The sequence below is a fragment of the Notolabrus celidotus genome, chromosome 12 (genome assembly GCF_009762535.1).
Source record: "Notolabrus celidotus isolate fNotCel1 chromosome 12, fNotCel1.pri, whole genome shotgun sequence".
NCBI classification, from domain to species: Eukaryota; Metazoa; Chordata; class Actinopteri; order Labriformes; family Labridae; genus Notolabrus; species Notolabrus celidotus.
The window spans coordinates 10,137,769-10,154,459 of record NC_048283.1 but is presented as its reverse complement, the minus strand read 5'-3'; the positions used below and the strand labels follow the sequence as shown (position 1 = coordinate 10,154,459).

General features: G+C 43.2%; 1 protein-coding gene across 1 annotated transcript in view; it reads right to left on the bottom strand.

Annotated features, from left to right (window-relative positions):
* The window catches only part of map7d1a (MAP7 domain containing 1a), a 51,561-nt gene that overhangs the window by 2,057 nt on the left and 32,813 nt on the right, over positions 1-16,691 (bottom strand). Inside the window, 11 exon segments of the mRNA XM_034698339.1 lie at positions 2,094-2,332; positions 2,636-2,717; positions 4,797-4,851; positions 4,937-4,987; positions 7,605-7,709; positions 9,839-10,019; positions 10,640-10,913; positions 12,484-12,722; positions 14,646-14,776; positions 14,917-15,032; positions 15,154-15,276. Coding sequence (XP_034554230.1) covers positions 2,094-2,332; positions 2,636-2,717; positions 4,797-4,851; positions 4,937-4,987; positions 7,605-7,709; positions 9,839-10,019; positions 10,640-10,913; positions 12,484-12,722; positions 14,646-14,776; positions 14,917-15,032; positions 15,154-15,276 — 1,596 coding nt within the window.

Below are 16,691 nucleotides of genomic sequence, written 5' to 3'. Positions count from 1 at the left end.
GGGCAAATAAGAACACAACCCTGTTGCAAATGAAGCCCGGCTCTGTTTGCTGCTCCTTTTTACGAGGGAACGACGGGAAAACAAACTGGAACTGGCACACTGATGCCACCGACTTAACCAAATCCTCTAACACGACACATGGCTGTTTGGCGTCGGATATACTACGACCAAAAAAAATGACACTTGCACGATGGTATATTTGGTCTGCCATGGATGGTGTTTGTGACTTTTGGATTTCCTCTCTTACACAACATAAACACAACCATGCAGTGTTATTTTGGGCACGTCATTGTGGTAATAGAAAACAAAACATCTGGTCCTCTCCTTTTTAGGAGTTTTTTTGGGGAATCTGTTGTTGAAATCTTCCTTTTAGAAACAAATAACCATGTTTTCATGGACTTTTTCCAGACATTGATCAGTATAGCTTTATGTAGTCTTCTCCCAAACCTTGAAAAGCAAAATAAGACCCTCTCTAAGCTCAATCAACCTCAAAAAAGCTATTCTTAAGACTTAATTTACTGCTGTGTTTTGGTACTGCAGAATGTGGTCACTTGTATTTTCACTGATAACATGCCACAAGGTCTAATTCAAGCATGTTTTTTTCGGCAGTGGAGAGAATGGAGGAAAATGTATGGTGCAAGATCCACCACGGAGACAGATACCACTAAAAAGCTGTTCAGGCTTGTAATCCAGCTGCATAATTGTCTGGTTACACAGCTGCTAATAAAGTTAGCAATGTGAGGTCATGCTCCAAACATGGATCACCGCTGTTTCTTATAGAACCGAGAGGTTCACAGGAAAGTGAAAGCCAACAACGGTTGAGACAGACAGCAGTCTAACATAAGTCTGGTTCTGCTCGAGGTTTCTGCCTGTTAAAAGGACGTGTTTTTTTTTTTAACCAATCAAGGTCTGGGAGGCAGACACCCTCTCTACTTTTAAGAGTAGGCTTAAAATGTCCTTTTTTAATAAAGCGTATAGTTAGGGCTGGCTCAGACTTGGACCAGCTCTTAGTTAAGCTGCTATAGGCTTGGACTACCAGGGGAACTGACACACTGGGATCCCATCTTTCTCCTCTTTCTGCCTATCCCTTACTTTAAATCTCCCTGTCCCATTGAAAGTTACTAACCATAGACCTTTCTGGAGTCCCTGAGCTCCCTTGTCTCGTAGGTTCCTCTGAATCGCTGCTGTTGACGGTCTGCTGCTGTGGACGTGCAAGACTCCAGCTGCTACAACTACTACTATTATACGTCTCACCAAGGAATGGGAATTGATAAGATTTTATCAATGTCAATGTCATTGTTGATTCTGCTTATCAATCCAATTCCTTATCAATTCTCCTAACGATTCCTGAGTATTTTTTTGAGGGGAAAAAAGTAGTTCTACAGTCTTCCACACCAAAAGGAACCTTTTTATTTTTTCCAAAAGTATGTCTGCACAAGACTGAACATGAACATATTCAACTTGAACCTACTGAACAATAGGTTGACCTCATTATCGGCTGTGTGAGTCCGGATGTGGCCCCTCGAGCCTGGATGTAAAGACTTTGAATTTGGAGATGAAAAGCGCTTTTTCTCTGGGGGTCATCGAGGAGGTATTTCACCTGCTCTCAGTGCCTCATTTTCGGCTGCATGAGTCCGGATGTGGCCCCTCGAGCCTGACGGAAAGCGTCCCGACTCCGAAAGGGGAGAGGTAGGCGGGGGTTCTCCTCCCCGACACGAACATGTTCACATGGAACCCTTCTACACTTTGCACCTAGGAGCTCTACGTCGCAGAGTGTGTGACGTAATGCAACGCGATGTGACGTGACGTTGTGCTGGGAAATGAATCGTTAAGAAGAATCGATAACATTTGAGGTGTATAATTCCGATGGAATTGATCAATTTGAAACGGTTCTGAGTCGGATCCGGTTTCAGTCCTGCCTGTAAGATGGGACTGGATCGTATCCTGACTTGATGTTGGGTCACTGTCAATAATATATCACAGGGTACAGTTGCTTGCTCCTCACATGATTGGACAGTGGATTAGAGCTTACTTTAAATCTGAAGTTATAGTAATTCTGTGTGTGAGTTGTAAAGCATTCTGTAACAGTGTACCTGCAACATGCTGAGGCTTCATGGGACCGGCTTTTTTCATGAACGAGTCCTCGCTCTCGAACGACAGGATGGGCTCAGCGTCCAGGCTGCTCTCAGAGTTGTCCCGCGCTCCGTTGGTTGTGTTGCCGTGATTGGCGAGATGAAGGATGTCGTCAAAGTGAGCAGTGTCTGCTTTAGTGGACAGACCGTTTTCATGTCTTGTTGGCTGGACCCCATTGACCACTGGTGCTGAGGGGCTGCTGGAGAGGGGGGAACACAAAGGAGAATGTGGTTCAAGTTAGCATGGGGACGAGTGACTCATACAACAAATGAGTCATCGCTGCGTTGTCCAATTACAAGAGTTTTTTTGTTCAATCTACCCCGTGAAGGGTCTTCAAATACAGAGAGTAAACATGTCATGAAACAGAATCTTTCTCCTCATACTGCAGTTGTTTACAGTTCGGCTCCTTGCATTTTCTGTTGAGCTTTCAGTCAACACCAGGCTCGTTTTTTATCCCAACAAAGAGAGTTTCAAAACAATGAAGAAGAGGCGATAGTTTTACCTTTCTTTGACATTTGTTTGTCCGTTTTCTGTCGTGTGATTGGGCAGGGTGACCTCTGGCTTTGGCTGATATTCAGCAGACACTGGAGGAAAAAGGAAGCACTTTATCTTCTGACACATTCAATGTTCATTCAACAGCTTCTCACACAACACAATGGAAGAAGTAGCTTTTGTAACTGTTGCATGGTTCCAGTTTACCTCTCAGCATTTAGCAGGCTGATAGCTGAACTCATTTATACCTTCAGCTATCAGCCTGCTAAATGCTGAGAGGTAAACTGGAACCAATTGTGGTTTATGCTATATTTGGAGTCTCAGGTGTATCTTCTTGATGCATCATTGACATTGTATTTATTGCTGATCCAGCTGATCTGTTGCATTTGTTTGTTTTTGTTCCCTATTTATTTAGATTGCTGCAATAAGGCAGGGTAAACTGTAAACCGAATTGCCCTTCAGGGATTAATAAAGTCGTCTGAACTGAACTGAACTGGATCCAGGTAACATAGACATGCATAGTGAATGTAACATAATATAGGTCAAGCCTTCAGCTATCAGGCACCTCTCCTTTGGAATAATCTACCAATCAGGGTCCTGGAGGCAGATACCCTCTCTACTTTGAAGAGTAGGTTTAAATCTTTCCTTTTTGATAGAAGCTTATAGTTAGAGCTGGCTCAGGCTTGGTCCAGCTCTTAGTTATGCTGCTATAGGCTTAGACTGCCAGGGGAACTGACACACCGGGATCCTAACTCTCTCCTCTCTCTGCCTATCACTTATTTTAAATCTCCCTGTCAAATTAAAGTTATTAACCATAGACCTTTGAGGAGTCCCTGAGCTCCCTTGTCCCGTAGATTCCTCTGGGGCTGTCATAGACGGCCTGCTGCTGTGGACCTGCCAGACTCCAGCTGCTACAACTACTACTATCCATCACCACTATCACCTCTCTTCTTCTTCCTCTACCCTTCTTGGCTGTCTAACATGAGTCTGGTTCTGCTCGAGGTTTCTGCCTGTTAAAGGATGTTTGTCCTTGTCGCTGTAACTTGTTAAATGCTGCAAAATGCTCTGCTCATGGTGGATTAAGATGAAAACAGACTGAGTCCTGCCTGTAAGATGGGACTGGATCTTATCCTGTGTTGATGTCTGGTCTTTGTTAATAATATATCATAGAGTACGGTCTAGACCAGCCACATTTGTGCTACGACTTCAGAGAACATTTGTTGTGATTTGGCACTACATAAATAAAGATTTATTGATGATAAAAATTCCCCCATGCAAATGCTATATGAAATACACTCAAACAAAAGTCCAAACCAACACCACTAAAGGAGAACACTGTCAACAATCATCCTTAAACAGTGTCAGGCTGTGTTAAATTGAAAGGAAGGGGGAGCAAAAATTTTCCAGGGGGCATCCTTTCTGTGCAGTCCAGACCCCCTACCCCGACCCTGCTCTGCTGAGGACATGGCTGTGGTTGTAACAGATCCCAACACACTCCACTACAATGAAAGCACGCCTGCCAGACCTCCAACCACATCAGTGGCTGGCTCATGTCTTCCTGTCAGGGGGGAACTTTGCCTCAAACAGTGAATCTCCCGGACCACACTGATCCCCCCTTCATCTAGCTCATCCAGCGTACGTGACGTGGAGGATGTGCATACTGTATGCTTCTCAGTGTAGTCTTCCATAATTAGAAGTTGCAAGATCGCCCGTGTCCTCGCAGAATAGCTTGTGTCAACAGTTATAATCTGATTAAAGCTGCAGGCTCTTCCTCTCAAAAGTCCCTCAGTCCCACGGCTTAGGCAAAAAGCAAGCACACATGGGTCCTATTGTGCAAAGAAGAACAAGTCAAACTGCAGCTGTGCAGGATGTGAGACAGGGATATATAATCTAATAACCCCTTTTCTTGAAAATCTTCTGGAGTAAAGCTGACTCAGGGGGGAAATGAGAAATAAAGTGCAACAAATGCCCATGACTTTGTTTAATCTCATGTATGGAAGAGGTGGCAGAAGTTGAGGAGAGATGGTGCAGTTCGGTGTTGCCAAACAACCTTAACGGTAACAGTTAGAAATCTGTCTTTACTTGGATTCAGGACACCAGATGATCACAAAGTGTTGATGTTTAAGTGGGATCAAGAGTGAGTGATGATCTGTAAAACAAACTCTGCTCACCTTTGCTGCTCTCTGCTTCGCTGCCATTCGTGGGAGGAGAGGACTTCATCTCTTTCTGTAAAAGATGTCAGATCATTCCGGTCACTTTCATTTCCAAATCAAGTTTCAGTTTTAGTTCAAATTGAAGAGCAAGTGTGTACCTTGTCGCCTCCATCTGTCTTGCGTGTCCGCTTCATGATTTCATCCAGGCGCTGAGGGAAAAAAAAAGAGCGAGAAATAAGACAAAGGAAATGCCACAAACAGAACTTATTTAAGAACACAGGAGAGAGCCAGAACAAATGTGCTATGGCATATAAAAATAGAAAAAGAAAAGCCAGATGAAAAGATGAATATATTCAGAGGAAGAAGGTGGCAGCTTTGTCAGAAACAAACTTGGAAAATAGTATTTATAGACACCATGTTGCTTCACTTTGGAACATCCTGGTTATGCCAGAGACACAGGCTTCAAACAGGGGATATCACACACATACACAATGAGGAGGTTTACATAGGAAACATGACAAATTCTGCTTATGGTGAAATTAAATCAATGAAGAAGTTAGTTTATGACGACTGTTAATCCTCCGATTTATGGCCGAAGGTACCGGACCTTTATTTGAAGCAGGCTTATATTAGAGGAAGTCTTTTATATCAAATTATCTCTGTGTGAGAGGTATGATTATCTGATATAAGTCTGATTCTTATTCTTTAGTACAAACGAGCCAAAAAACATTTTCTATCCAAAGTGAAACTTTCACCAACTGCAGTAGGATAGTATCGCTCAGCTTCTTCATTTTGCAACTTTTATCTCACAAATTTGTGAATTTGATCTCAGAATAAATTGCCGATCCGATCTCTCTCCTCTGTCTGTCACTTACTTTAACTATACCTGTCCCCTTAAAGTTAGTAACCATAGACCTTTCTGGAGTCCCTGAGCTCCCTTGTCTTGTAGGTTCCTCTAAGTCGCTGCTGCGGACGTGCCAGACTGCAGCTGCTACAACTACTACTACTATCCATCGCAGCACTATCATCTCTCACTTTTCCCCTCCTCTATCCCTCTGCTCTTCATCTTCTTTTTTGTTTTGTTTTTTCGATGATGGCCCACACAGCTGTCGTAATGTGTTTTTTTTTTTTTTTTTTTTTTTTTTTTTTTTTTTAAACCTCTTGTTCCCAAACTGTCGCCGCTGGCAGGATTTGACATGTGCACTTCTCAAAACTGAAACTCCTGAACCGTTTGAGATATCTAGAAAATTCAAAACCCACCAGTAAGCGGTAGCTCCCAGGACTTCCGCAGTACGACCGTTATTTACTGTTATCATAGTGTCATAAACACACAATAATGTTTAATAAATGCCAGATACTGAAACTTGAAGTTATCGTGGAAAAAGGGGCAGAAGCACTCACTCATTGCACATTTTTTGACAATTCTACAGCCATAAAATCAAAATAAATCCAGGCGGACAGAATACATTAAGGTCATAAGAGGGTTAAAGTTCATATATTATACCAATCAAATGGGGGAAGTTATTAATAAGGCAGCAACACTACACTATTATAATTGACCACTATAACACTTGTATTTCACTGTTCATTAGCTCTCTTTATGGCTGGCTGATAAAGCTTGTATGTATGGCAGTTATGTTTGAAGTGAATGAAGAGAGTCAAAGAGAGGCCTTTGTGTCTCCAGGTGGAGATCTGTGTCAATAAGGGTGAAGCAGCACTTGTGTTTTCAGCTGCAACAGCAGCGTAGGATGCTCAGACAATGAACAGTGAGCAAGTCTTAGCTTGAGAAAGGAGAGATTTGACATAAAATGACGACCCTAATCTGAGGACACTGTTATCCGGAGATGGAGGGAGACTGGAACTGCAGCTGCCACTCATAAAAGGGAAACATTTTCCATGGATAGTTCACGCTGGCGTTGTAAACCAATTCAGCTGCCGAACTGTAGCCTTCAGCGACAACATTCTTGTTCGTCTAGTTGCTTTTTGTCGCCCATCAGGATGGATTTAACTCTCTTTTGGCTGACCACAAACTCCTCTTCCCGAGTAGGACGGTCAGTTTTGGGTGAAGTCGGTCAATCTGAAACAGTGTATTGTAAAGTGTGACAGAGCAGGGAAATCTCCGGAGCAGAGGACATGTTGTTCTTGAGGGCTAAATCCAGCACAGAGCCAGGCTGAGGCTGTGTGAACCAGGCCTGGTACCTCCAGATAAGAGCCTCTTTTTTTTTTTTTGTTCACACATGGAGCGAAGATGAGGAGAGGGAAAGAAAGGCTTAGCCAGCAAACAGAGGCAGATGTGGGTGGTACACTCGAGTCGACAGTCACGGTCACCAAACACACATCAGCACACATAGATCCACACACGGATGATTGGCACAGCAAGGCCTCCATTATTGCTGTTTATATATAGCTCCATGCTCACACACAGTCTGTTAAATCATGGCATGCAGACAGCCAATCCTGGATAAGCCAAAAACATCATTCATCTTGGTTTCAGGGACTCAACTTTCAAGCCTGCTTTTGTCATGTCAGGAGGCAGACCACAGATTTATGTAGCCCTGAATATGATACCTCCATTGAGTGAGGAGAGCTTATTGTGTAATGACTGCAGCATCAGTTTTATGTTGCTCTGTGATGTACAAGCTGAGAATACTGCTTCTAATCAATCAATGTAGGCATTTTAAAGGTTCTTTTAATCCCAAAACATCAAGTCAGGGATTTTGAGGAAGCCTCCTTTAGAGTCTTTAAGACATTTAAAAAATGTGCAAAAAGGTGATTTAGCAACCTGGCTGAGGGAACATTGATTGGAGGACAGATGTGTCGCCCTACCCTTTTCCTCTCCAGCCTCTCCTGCTCCTCCTTCTGGAAGTGTTTCTCCCTCTCCAGGCGCTGCTTCTCCGCCTCCTCACGGGCTTTTGCCTCAGCCTCTTCTTTCTGAAAACACACACACACACATGCACACACACAGATGAGAATCCAACTTTGGTTTGAAAGCCAGCAGAATGAGGGGGGAAAAAAAATCTCAGCCAAAATAACATGCCTTTAACGTAACGAGGGTGTGGTCACTGCCTGCAACTATCGCTTACAGCCACAGGAGGAATATTTCTCTTTATTCTGAGGCTAAAAAGATATTTTTTTCTTTGCCTTGTGGACCACTCAAAGTGAAACTAAATACTTGTTTAATTATGCCTTTGTATAACCGTTTTGGATCGGGCTCAAACATAAGGGCCAAGTCTGTGAAGTACCACAGGGGGGTGTCAAAGAGCAAGAGCTGGATGCATAGAGAGGGGACAGTGCCAGGGCTGCTCATGGTGCAGATTCACTTCATGGATAGACATTGTAATAAAAGGCCAGACACTCTGATTGAATCATTCTACAACCATCTGCGTGTGTCTAATCTTTAGAAATAAAAGTGATGCCTTCCTGTGCTGTTTTATGAACCAGCTCTCCCTGCTGCCATGCATCTGTCTTATCTTCATTGAGGATTTTTACCCCTGGTGTGTGTTAGTGACAAAGACCCAACGTCTGTTTAATATTTGATGTTTGACGTTTTTTGCTGCTATTACCGTAAAAAGCTCCACGTGTAGAGCTTGATTTAATCCAGTTTGGTGATACATCAGACACATTTAGTAAGTTTTGATAAACTGCTTGTCATCAAAGATGCAGATGCATTTCAGAGTGCCGTGAACTGACTGTCTGTCCAGTGCGCCTGTCACTGCAGGTGCATTCAAGGACCATCGTAAATGTGCAATATAGTCGTTTCATGGCATTTTTCTGTGAGTCAAGTGAATCAAAATACAGTCACAGTGGTCACATGAAGAATGTTTTCTTTTGACATTTTAGCAGGGCCAGGCTGAATTATTTAACTTAAGACATTACACAAGCAAAAGTGTTAAAGGAGTGAAATGTTGAAGATTTTAACACTTGGTATAACCCTGCTACTAATATCTGATCGACTACATGAATTATTTAAAGAGTGAAGATGTTTTGTCAAAAATCAAAGACTAACAGTTTTTGAGTTTCCGCTGACTAAAACTAGACTAAAACTATAAAGGGCTGAAAAGACTAAAATGTCTAAAACTAACAGGCATTTTCATCTAAAGACTAAGACTAAGACTAAATCTAAAATAGACACCAAAATTAACACTGTTCTACACAGTAATTATTCTCTGTAATGTTACTCAATACAGGAGACAAACCTGCTTGAAATGGGTATCAGAAAAGCTCATAACAATATCCTATTGGCTCTAAAAAATACTGTTTTTGAGCATGCCTGTTATCAACCAAGGTCACTCTGAGGTAAGCAGCTGAGCTCGAACAGTAAACAAGAAAAATGCTTCAAAACAGGTTGTTTGTTCAGGACTTGTGAGTGTGTTATGTTTGTGGTGTGACAGGCAAAGTGCCCGAGGATAATGTGAGGCTGCGGTGTGCGTGCATGAGAGTGTGTCGTGACCTTTATGCCAAAGGCAGCAATCATTTTTACGCTGGTGCTTTATGGTCCTTGTCACTGCAACAGCTTGGGGTGCTTATGAGTTACTTCAGCCCTAACCTGACTAACACAGCCTGTCCTCTGTGCAGCACTAACACCAAAACCCACTTCCACCTCAGTTTCTTTCTCTACACTGGGCGATGGAAGTTAGCATAAGGTGCATTTCAACCAAGAGTTCCGGGGTCTTTTAGCCCCCAGAACTACTTTACCCTGAACTAAAGGGTACCTGTGCCCCCCATCGGGTAGATTGTGCAAATCAGGCCAGTGACGTATGGAGAAAAAAAATGATATTAAATCATATTTTGAAATCTTAATAAAAACCCCAACTAGTATGCATTCCCAGGAACTCCCTCTGTGTTTCAACAACTGTGTAAATTCCACAAACACTATTACTTCCAACCAAAGTCCCAGGACCTTTGAAAAGTTTTACCCCCCAAGCAGGGCCTTTCAGGGGGGAGATTATCTACCCTTGAACTAAATTTAGACCCTGGTTCCTCTGGTCAAAACGCATGTAGTTTAGGGTGAAAGTCCCTAGTTCTGGGGTAAAGTTCCTGCGGTGGAAATACGCCTATACCTGTTTTTGCAGGCGTATATTCTCCTCCTGCTCTGCTTTGGCTCTCTCCTCGGCCTCCTTCTCGTCCAGCAGACGCTGGGCTTCGTCCCTCTTGCGCTGCTCCTCGGCCATGGCGCGGGCCTCCTCCTCCCGGAGTCGCCTCTCCTCTGCCTCTATCGCTATCCGCTCCTCCCTCAGGACCCTAAAGAGTTTGGACAGACAGCTTAAAGTTCAGCACTTTCCACTAAATCATGTTCCAAGCACATTTCATTTTACCCTCAATTAAAAATACATCGACATCTCTCTTTCATCCGATACTTTCCCCTTTTGAAGCACCAGCAGCGAGAAGCTATTTCAGGAAATGGAAACAATCAAAAGTATGAGTGCCAACAGAGGATCACATCAATTCCCAAGCTGTGAACGATCCCTTATTGTGGTAAGCATCAGTCAACAGGATATTGGATTCTTAATGCTACACAGCACAGCCAGTGTTGAGTGAGGACTCAGTCAGATAGGCATGTGCTGTGAAAATGCATGGAGATTTCCTGATTGGTTTGACGGATGCCTGAAGGGAAATACCTTCATGTCCTGGGTGAGGTTTGTCTGCGGCATGAAAACCACTACAACATTTAGCACCATGTAAATGTCATTTCTGATTCTTTATGTGAGAGTCAGTGTAATTCTGACAGGGTTGGTCTTTTAACAACCCATTACTTCGTTTTCCTTGAGTGGAAACACAGCTTGGGAATCACTTTCCTTCAGAGAGGACATTCAAACAGTGACTCTGCAAAAAAAAACTGAGCTGATTCATCATCCACCGACCTCTCCTTCTCCTCCTGTTCACGTCTCTCCTGCTCCTCCCTCTCCCTCTGCTCTCTGGCCTGTCTGCGTTTCTCTGCCAGGATGCGACCCGCCTCCTCCGCGTCATTTGTGCCCGCCATGGGCTTGGCTGATGGGGAGGGTGCAGGTGATGCTGCAGGGACAGAAGGAGTTGGTGAACGCCTTGGCTCAGGTGAGGGTGACGCTGCAGTGGTTGTCACGGGTGTGCCTGATGCAGCAGCTGAGGATACAACAAGGGCGGGAACCAGAGGAGAACCTAAAAACAGAAGAAACAGCTGTTACAGCAGAGACAAGAACACTCCGATCCTGTGCTGTGTGTCTGAATAATGAGTTTTAAAGAGAGGACTATCAGTCATTACTAATAAACGCTCAGCATCAGCTTTTTCTCTCCACAAGCACACAAAACATTCTGTCCTTAGCAACTGGAAATGGTAAACAGCCGTAGCTTCAGAAGTCAGTAATTACATAATTAAGGCTGATTAGTGCAGCCTCTAAGCGCTTTGTGTGACAAGACGCAGGCCATGAAGCTGTGTGTGGCTCACTAAATACATTTGCATGGCTAATTAAGCCTGATGTAATCTCTCTGCCGATTGGCTAGCAGAAGAAAAAGAGATTTTCCAGACGCTTGTTAACTTTTTCCATTCAATCCTTTCTTATGGCCAAGCCAGACAGTGAAGAACATTATAATAGAATACAATAACACAGTATGAGTCAGACATGGAGGAAGCTACCAAGAGCTACTGAAGCACAGGACAGGCCAAAATAGGACGGGATCTCTGTAGGGATCTCTGTTTACTGATTGGACATAGAAATGTGGAGTCTGTACTCAGGTCTGGATTTCCAGCATTACAAGTGTTCTGGTTTCTGTTTGTAGGATGTTTGTAGCTCGAGCAGCACTGACCAATAAGCAGGCAGAACACACACCGTATTACGCCAATTGGTGGTAATCTGATGGTGACTTATTTATCTCTGTAAACAGACATCTCAATGCGAGCTCCAATGCAAGAATCTCAACTTAAGCTTAACAGATCTGCTTGGATGCAAAAATGAAGCAGCATTCAGATTTCCTGACTACTTTGAATGCATCAGAAATTATCTATTGACCTACATTCAACAAATGAGCATTTCAAACGTTGCCTTATTTTTCTCAAGAGGCGCGACCTGAGAGAGTTTGTATTTTCACTTTTCTTTTCTACATCATGATTTTGTTGTTTCAGCACACTTTGGGACTGGAAATTGTAAATAAATCACAATAGATAGGTTTCTCTTTTAGGCGTCATACCACTGAAGCAAGCCAGAGTGAAGCCTCTGTGTAACCTTATGCCCACAGTCCAATTGAAACCTACTTGAAACAGATGGAGGATGCTACTCTGGGAGATCTGATGGGTGCCGTTTATGCTGCCGATTTAAACGCAGCATGAAAAAGTAAGTCTTGGATGAAAATCTACACCAGAATTACTGAAAAGTTGGCATCTGTTTCTAGATATATCATATAGCATTTTCACTCAATGATAGACGATGATTGCTCTTGATATCAGGTGGACCACTAAAATGATTGCATAAAGTCAACTGAGCAAACTCCAACTATTATTGGACATACCTTTAGTTTTCACCACCCATGTTAACAAACTTATTACAACTAAAGCTATCAAACAGGGATTCAAGGGAGTTAAAACTTTGTTTCAGCCTTTAATTGTGAACAGTTTTCTGGGATGAACATCCTGAAAGTCTACATACAGCCAGCCTCGGCTGATGCTCATTAATCTTCTCAGTTTAGTCAGGTACGCAGTATTTCCCAGTACACCAGTATTGTTTCGTGTCCTCACCCTTTCTCTCCTCAGGCGTTGCAGGCCTGCGTGGCTCCTTCACTCTTTCGAGCGGAGCAGGGGAGGATGTACGGTGGTCTACCCTTGCTGGGGTCCTGGCCCTTCTGGGACGACTTTTAGGCGTCGACGGGCTTCCACGTGCGGATGGAGGCTTGGGGGAGGCGGCAGGGCTTGGTGAGGCGGTTCTGCCCTTAGGCGTAGCTGGAGATGAAGGCCGCTGTTTCGACAAAGGACTGGGACTGGAGGACAGAGAGAGAATCAGAGGTCAATGAAGACAGAGGGGAAAATGTGTCAACAGATATGTAGTTAGTTGGCGTTTTTGAGTCCAAAACTGATAAGTTGTTTAAAATACAAATGTCCTGAAGAAGCCTGTCCTCGGCAGATGGAGTGCTCAAACATTGCGTCATTCTTAGAGTGCTTTATCGGTCAGCTCCACAGGAGCAGTGAAACTCTTGGAGGGAAACCGTGCATTATGCTGAGGATTTTTCATCTCTCACCCTCAGGCAGTGACAGCTCTGCCAAGCTCTTTGTTGCCTTTTTATTGAATCAAAAGAACTTGTTCCTCCTATACCATCCTCTCTGTCATGGAATGCCATTTATTTCAGAGGCCTGGGGGTAAGAGAGGAAATGACCAGTCGTCCCGGGACCTTTCACTCACTGCCAAGGCTCAGCGCAGTGAATATGAGGTCATTATACTGCAGACGTAAACATGGTCGCCTTGGCTCACCCAGCCAATAAGCACAAACAAGCTGTGGGTCAGGGGAACGTGAGGTGAACGTTTGTTTTCTGGACCAGGTCTGTATGAACAGTAGTGCAGTGTGGATGCTAGCTTTTCTTATATACACCTTACATAGTGCTTGTGTTGGGCTTTCCAGTTCAAGTCATCACAAAGATCCACCCTTACCTTACATATATTCACTGTGTGCTTGTCTCAGTGATTTTTTTCATGATTCATTAAAGTGCCCATTATTTGCCCCAGTAAGTCATTATGTAATGTATAACAAATACAATTATATAATGCACAAAAATGGGGAAACTTTTTCAAATTGTAAATAATAAATTAGGCCTAAATTAAGTCAAACATCTCATGATTAAGTTATTGGATGTGTGGAATCAAGCAGAAATATAGTTCATTTTTGGGTTTTGTTAAACCAACCATTAAAAATCAAAGATATGGTCAATTAAAGAAGCGGACCTGGAAAAGTGCAGAAACCTTGTATATCCACATTTCATCATTTACATTATTTCCAATAATCACTGCTGTTGATCTTCCTTTATTTCTGTCAGTAGGCATCCTGAAATATAGCAGATGATAGTATTAAAAAAAAAGCTTGTGGTTGAGTTCATGCAGTGTTTAGTTATGGGAAAAACAGGGGACTTCCTGGATAGAAGTGGTTTTGGAGATACAAGGTTTCTGCCCGACTGCGATGATAGGCTTTGTAAATATGATGCGATATGATGTCATTATAAAAGGCTGATTCATGAAATCAGTAACCAGTTCGTGTTAACCCTCGAACATTATCGCCAGGTGATTTTCACCCGAGCAAAACACATTTACATGATTTTCATTATGTTGAGTTTGTCTGAGCGCCATGGGCCCCTGGGTTGCTTCAGCATCGTCTTTGAAGGCGTGGGTATTTATACTCCAAACCCCACTTTTTCCTACAGGCACATGTTTGGGTGGTTTTCACCCTTTTTTGTTTCTCTCTCCTGCAGCTGTTTGTGTGTCAGGGAGACTGTGCCTTCACCAGGGAAGTCTCAAATGTCCCAAGAATGGGTGGATGGAACACCAAGTTTCCAGTTTCCTTAATTTTTGTTTTAGAATTTTTTTGTCCTGAATTCCAAATTTTCAGTAATTTTGGAGCATTTCTATAGGGTCCCACCATCATACATTTTTTCCAGTTTTTTAGACATGGCACAGTTTAAAATAAAAGAACACTACTCTAATTTCTCATATATTGTCATATTTTGATGACAAGTACTTTTTATTAGGTATATTATATCGAGTAAAAAACACCGGTGTTAGTGATGGTGTTACTAATTTTAGAGATAGTTTTCTAGGGTTAAATATGTCATGTGTAAAAGAGAGGAAAAAGTAGAGCTTTTCTGTTGTAAATGTGCTAAATGAGGAAATAATAGTAAGGTTAACTTATATGTCTTACCTCGGATCAGGTCTGTGTCTCATGCTGGGTAGAGACTGTCGCTTCTTCAGCACCTTCTCTTTACTCAGAGCACTTTTCTCCTTCTCATTCTCTCGTTCCTTATCCTTCTTTTCTTTCTTGTTTTTGTCCATCTGTATGACATGAGACAGAACATTAACAAATGCAACTCTTGACATGTTCATTTCCAAATATCTGCATTCTTAACAAAGTCAGAACGATGACCACATATGTTATTGTTTTGTATATACAAAAGCCAATCAGGCAGACTTACAGGTGTGGAGCTGCGTCTGTGTTGGCGCTGCGTGATGTCTGGCGTGCTGGACGTCACTCTCCAGCGGTCGGAGCAGCGGTGGTGAGGCTGGTGGGCGCACAGGGTGAGGGGGCTGGCTGAGGCCGAACGGGGGCAGAGAGGAGAGTCTGAGGCAAAAAAAGTGATTCATAATTGAAGCTAATGTATGTTGGTTACGTTGGGAAAACAAAAGTCAAACTTTTTTTTCCTTCAACTTACTACCATCTTTGCCATTGCTGAGGACACTAGCAGCACTTCTGCTTCTGGCGAGGAAAGACAGCGTCGGTGTCATGAGACGGTCGACTATACTGCTCTCCCATGGACTGAGTGCAAGGCCACGAGCTGCAGGAGAGAAAACAGATGAGTAAATATAAGATATAAGTCTTAAATGGATGTCTCCATTGTGACCACAAGTTTGCAGGAAGTCAAATTGTGGTCAAATTTCAAGTATTAGAGGAACTCAAGCCTGGTTGAAATCAATCTTTGCACAGAGCTTTCATTCATGACCTGGACAAAGACGGAACCAAAATAAGGTTTGAAATTTGTCACCAAAAGGAAATGAGAATGAACCAGATTATGGCCCACAAGACATAAAGACCCAACGAAAATCACAGAATCCCAGTCAGACACTTCAGTGCCACCCAAAGAGGATGTAAGAGAAGTCAAAGGAGCTTGGTAACTGTGTCTGATATAACCTTGGGCTGCAGCGGTACCACCCAGGAGAGCGAGAGTTATTTGAAATGCTTGTCTAGACACTGAGTCAGTTATTTATAACCACAGCCTTGAGCTTACAAACAGAGAAGTAAAGAAGTGGAGGGTGTTTTTATTTGAGAGGGGCACACCTTCTTCTTTGGCTCTAAGGTGCAGAAGATGTTCTCCTGAGTGCTCACAGACAGGGTTTGGAATTTTGTAGCAGCTCAGGAGGGCAACAAGAAGGACAGAGTAGTCGCCTATCTATTTTTTGCGAGCACCACAGGAACAGTACCTGCTGCGGGGAGTGTTTGAGAATACATTATCTCCTGAAAAACGCTGACTCACTCACTGATGCTACTTTTTTCAAACTTAGAAGTTTGTCATCCTGTGTAAGGGTACAGCATGACCTGGTTAACTCCAGGACTAGAAAAAGAGTTGCACACATCTGAAACATTAACAAAGACTGATTGAAAGATTGAAACACCCACCTCCATGATCATCAATCAAGAAATCACATCAAGACAATACAGAAGACATCCCATATCAGGTTTGTTATGATGAAAATGAGCACAAAAAGGATCCACTGGACAATGCAAACACATGAGAATGTCATAACCACAAAATGAACCAGTCAAGGGAGACAACCGAACCAAAAATGAACACCATAAATAACCCAATACAAGCATGCAGAGCATGTCAAACAAAGACCTGACCCAGATTCAGGAGGGTAAAAAAGGAACTCAGTGAATTTGGAAGATGGAAATGGGTCAGCTGTCAACCGTCAAGCACAAGAGGGGGGCTGAAATCAGACAGGGGGAAGAACTGAAAAATAAGAAGACAATGAAGGACGGGGTTCGGAGGTGTTGGCGGAGGCAGAGTGATGGACACATTAACACGGGAGGAGGTGTTCATTCCACATGGTGCCTTACTTCTGCCGGGGGAGTTCCAGAGCGTGGCGGAGGACTTGGACAGTCGCTTGTTTATAACAGTGTCCACGTGTTTGGGCAGGTTGACCGTCGACAAAGAGCATCTGCCTAGAGAGCCAAGAGAGATGCGAGCCACAC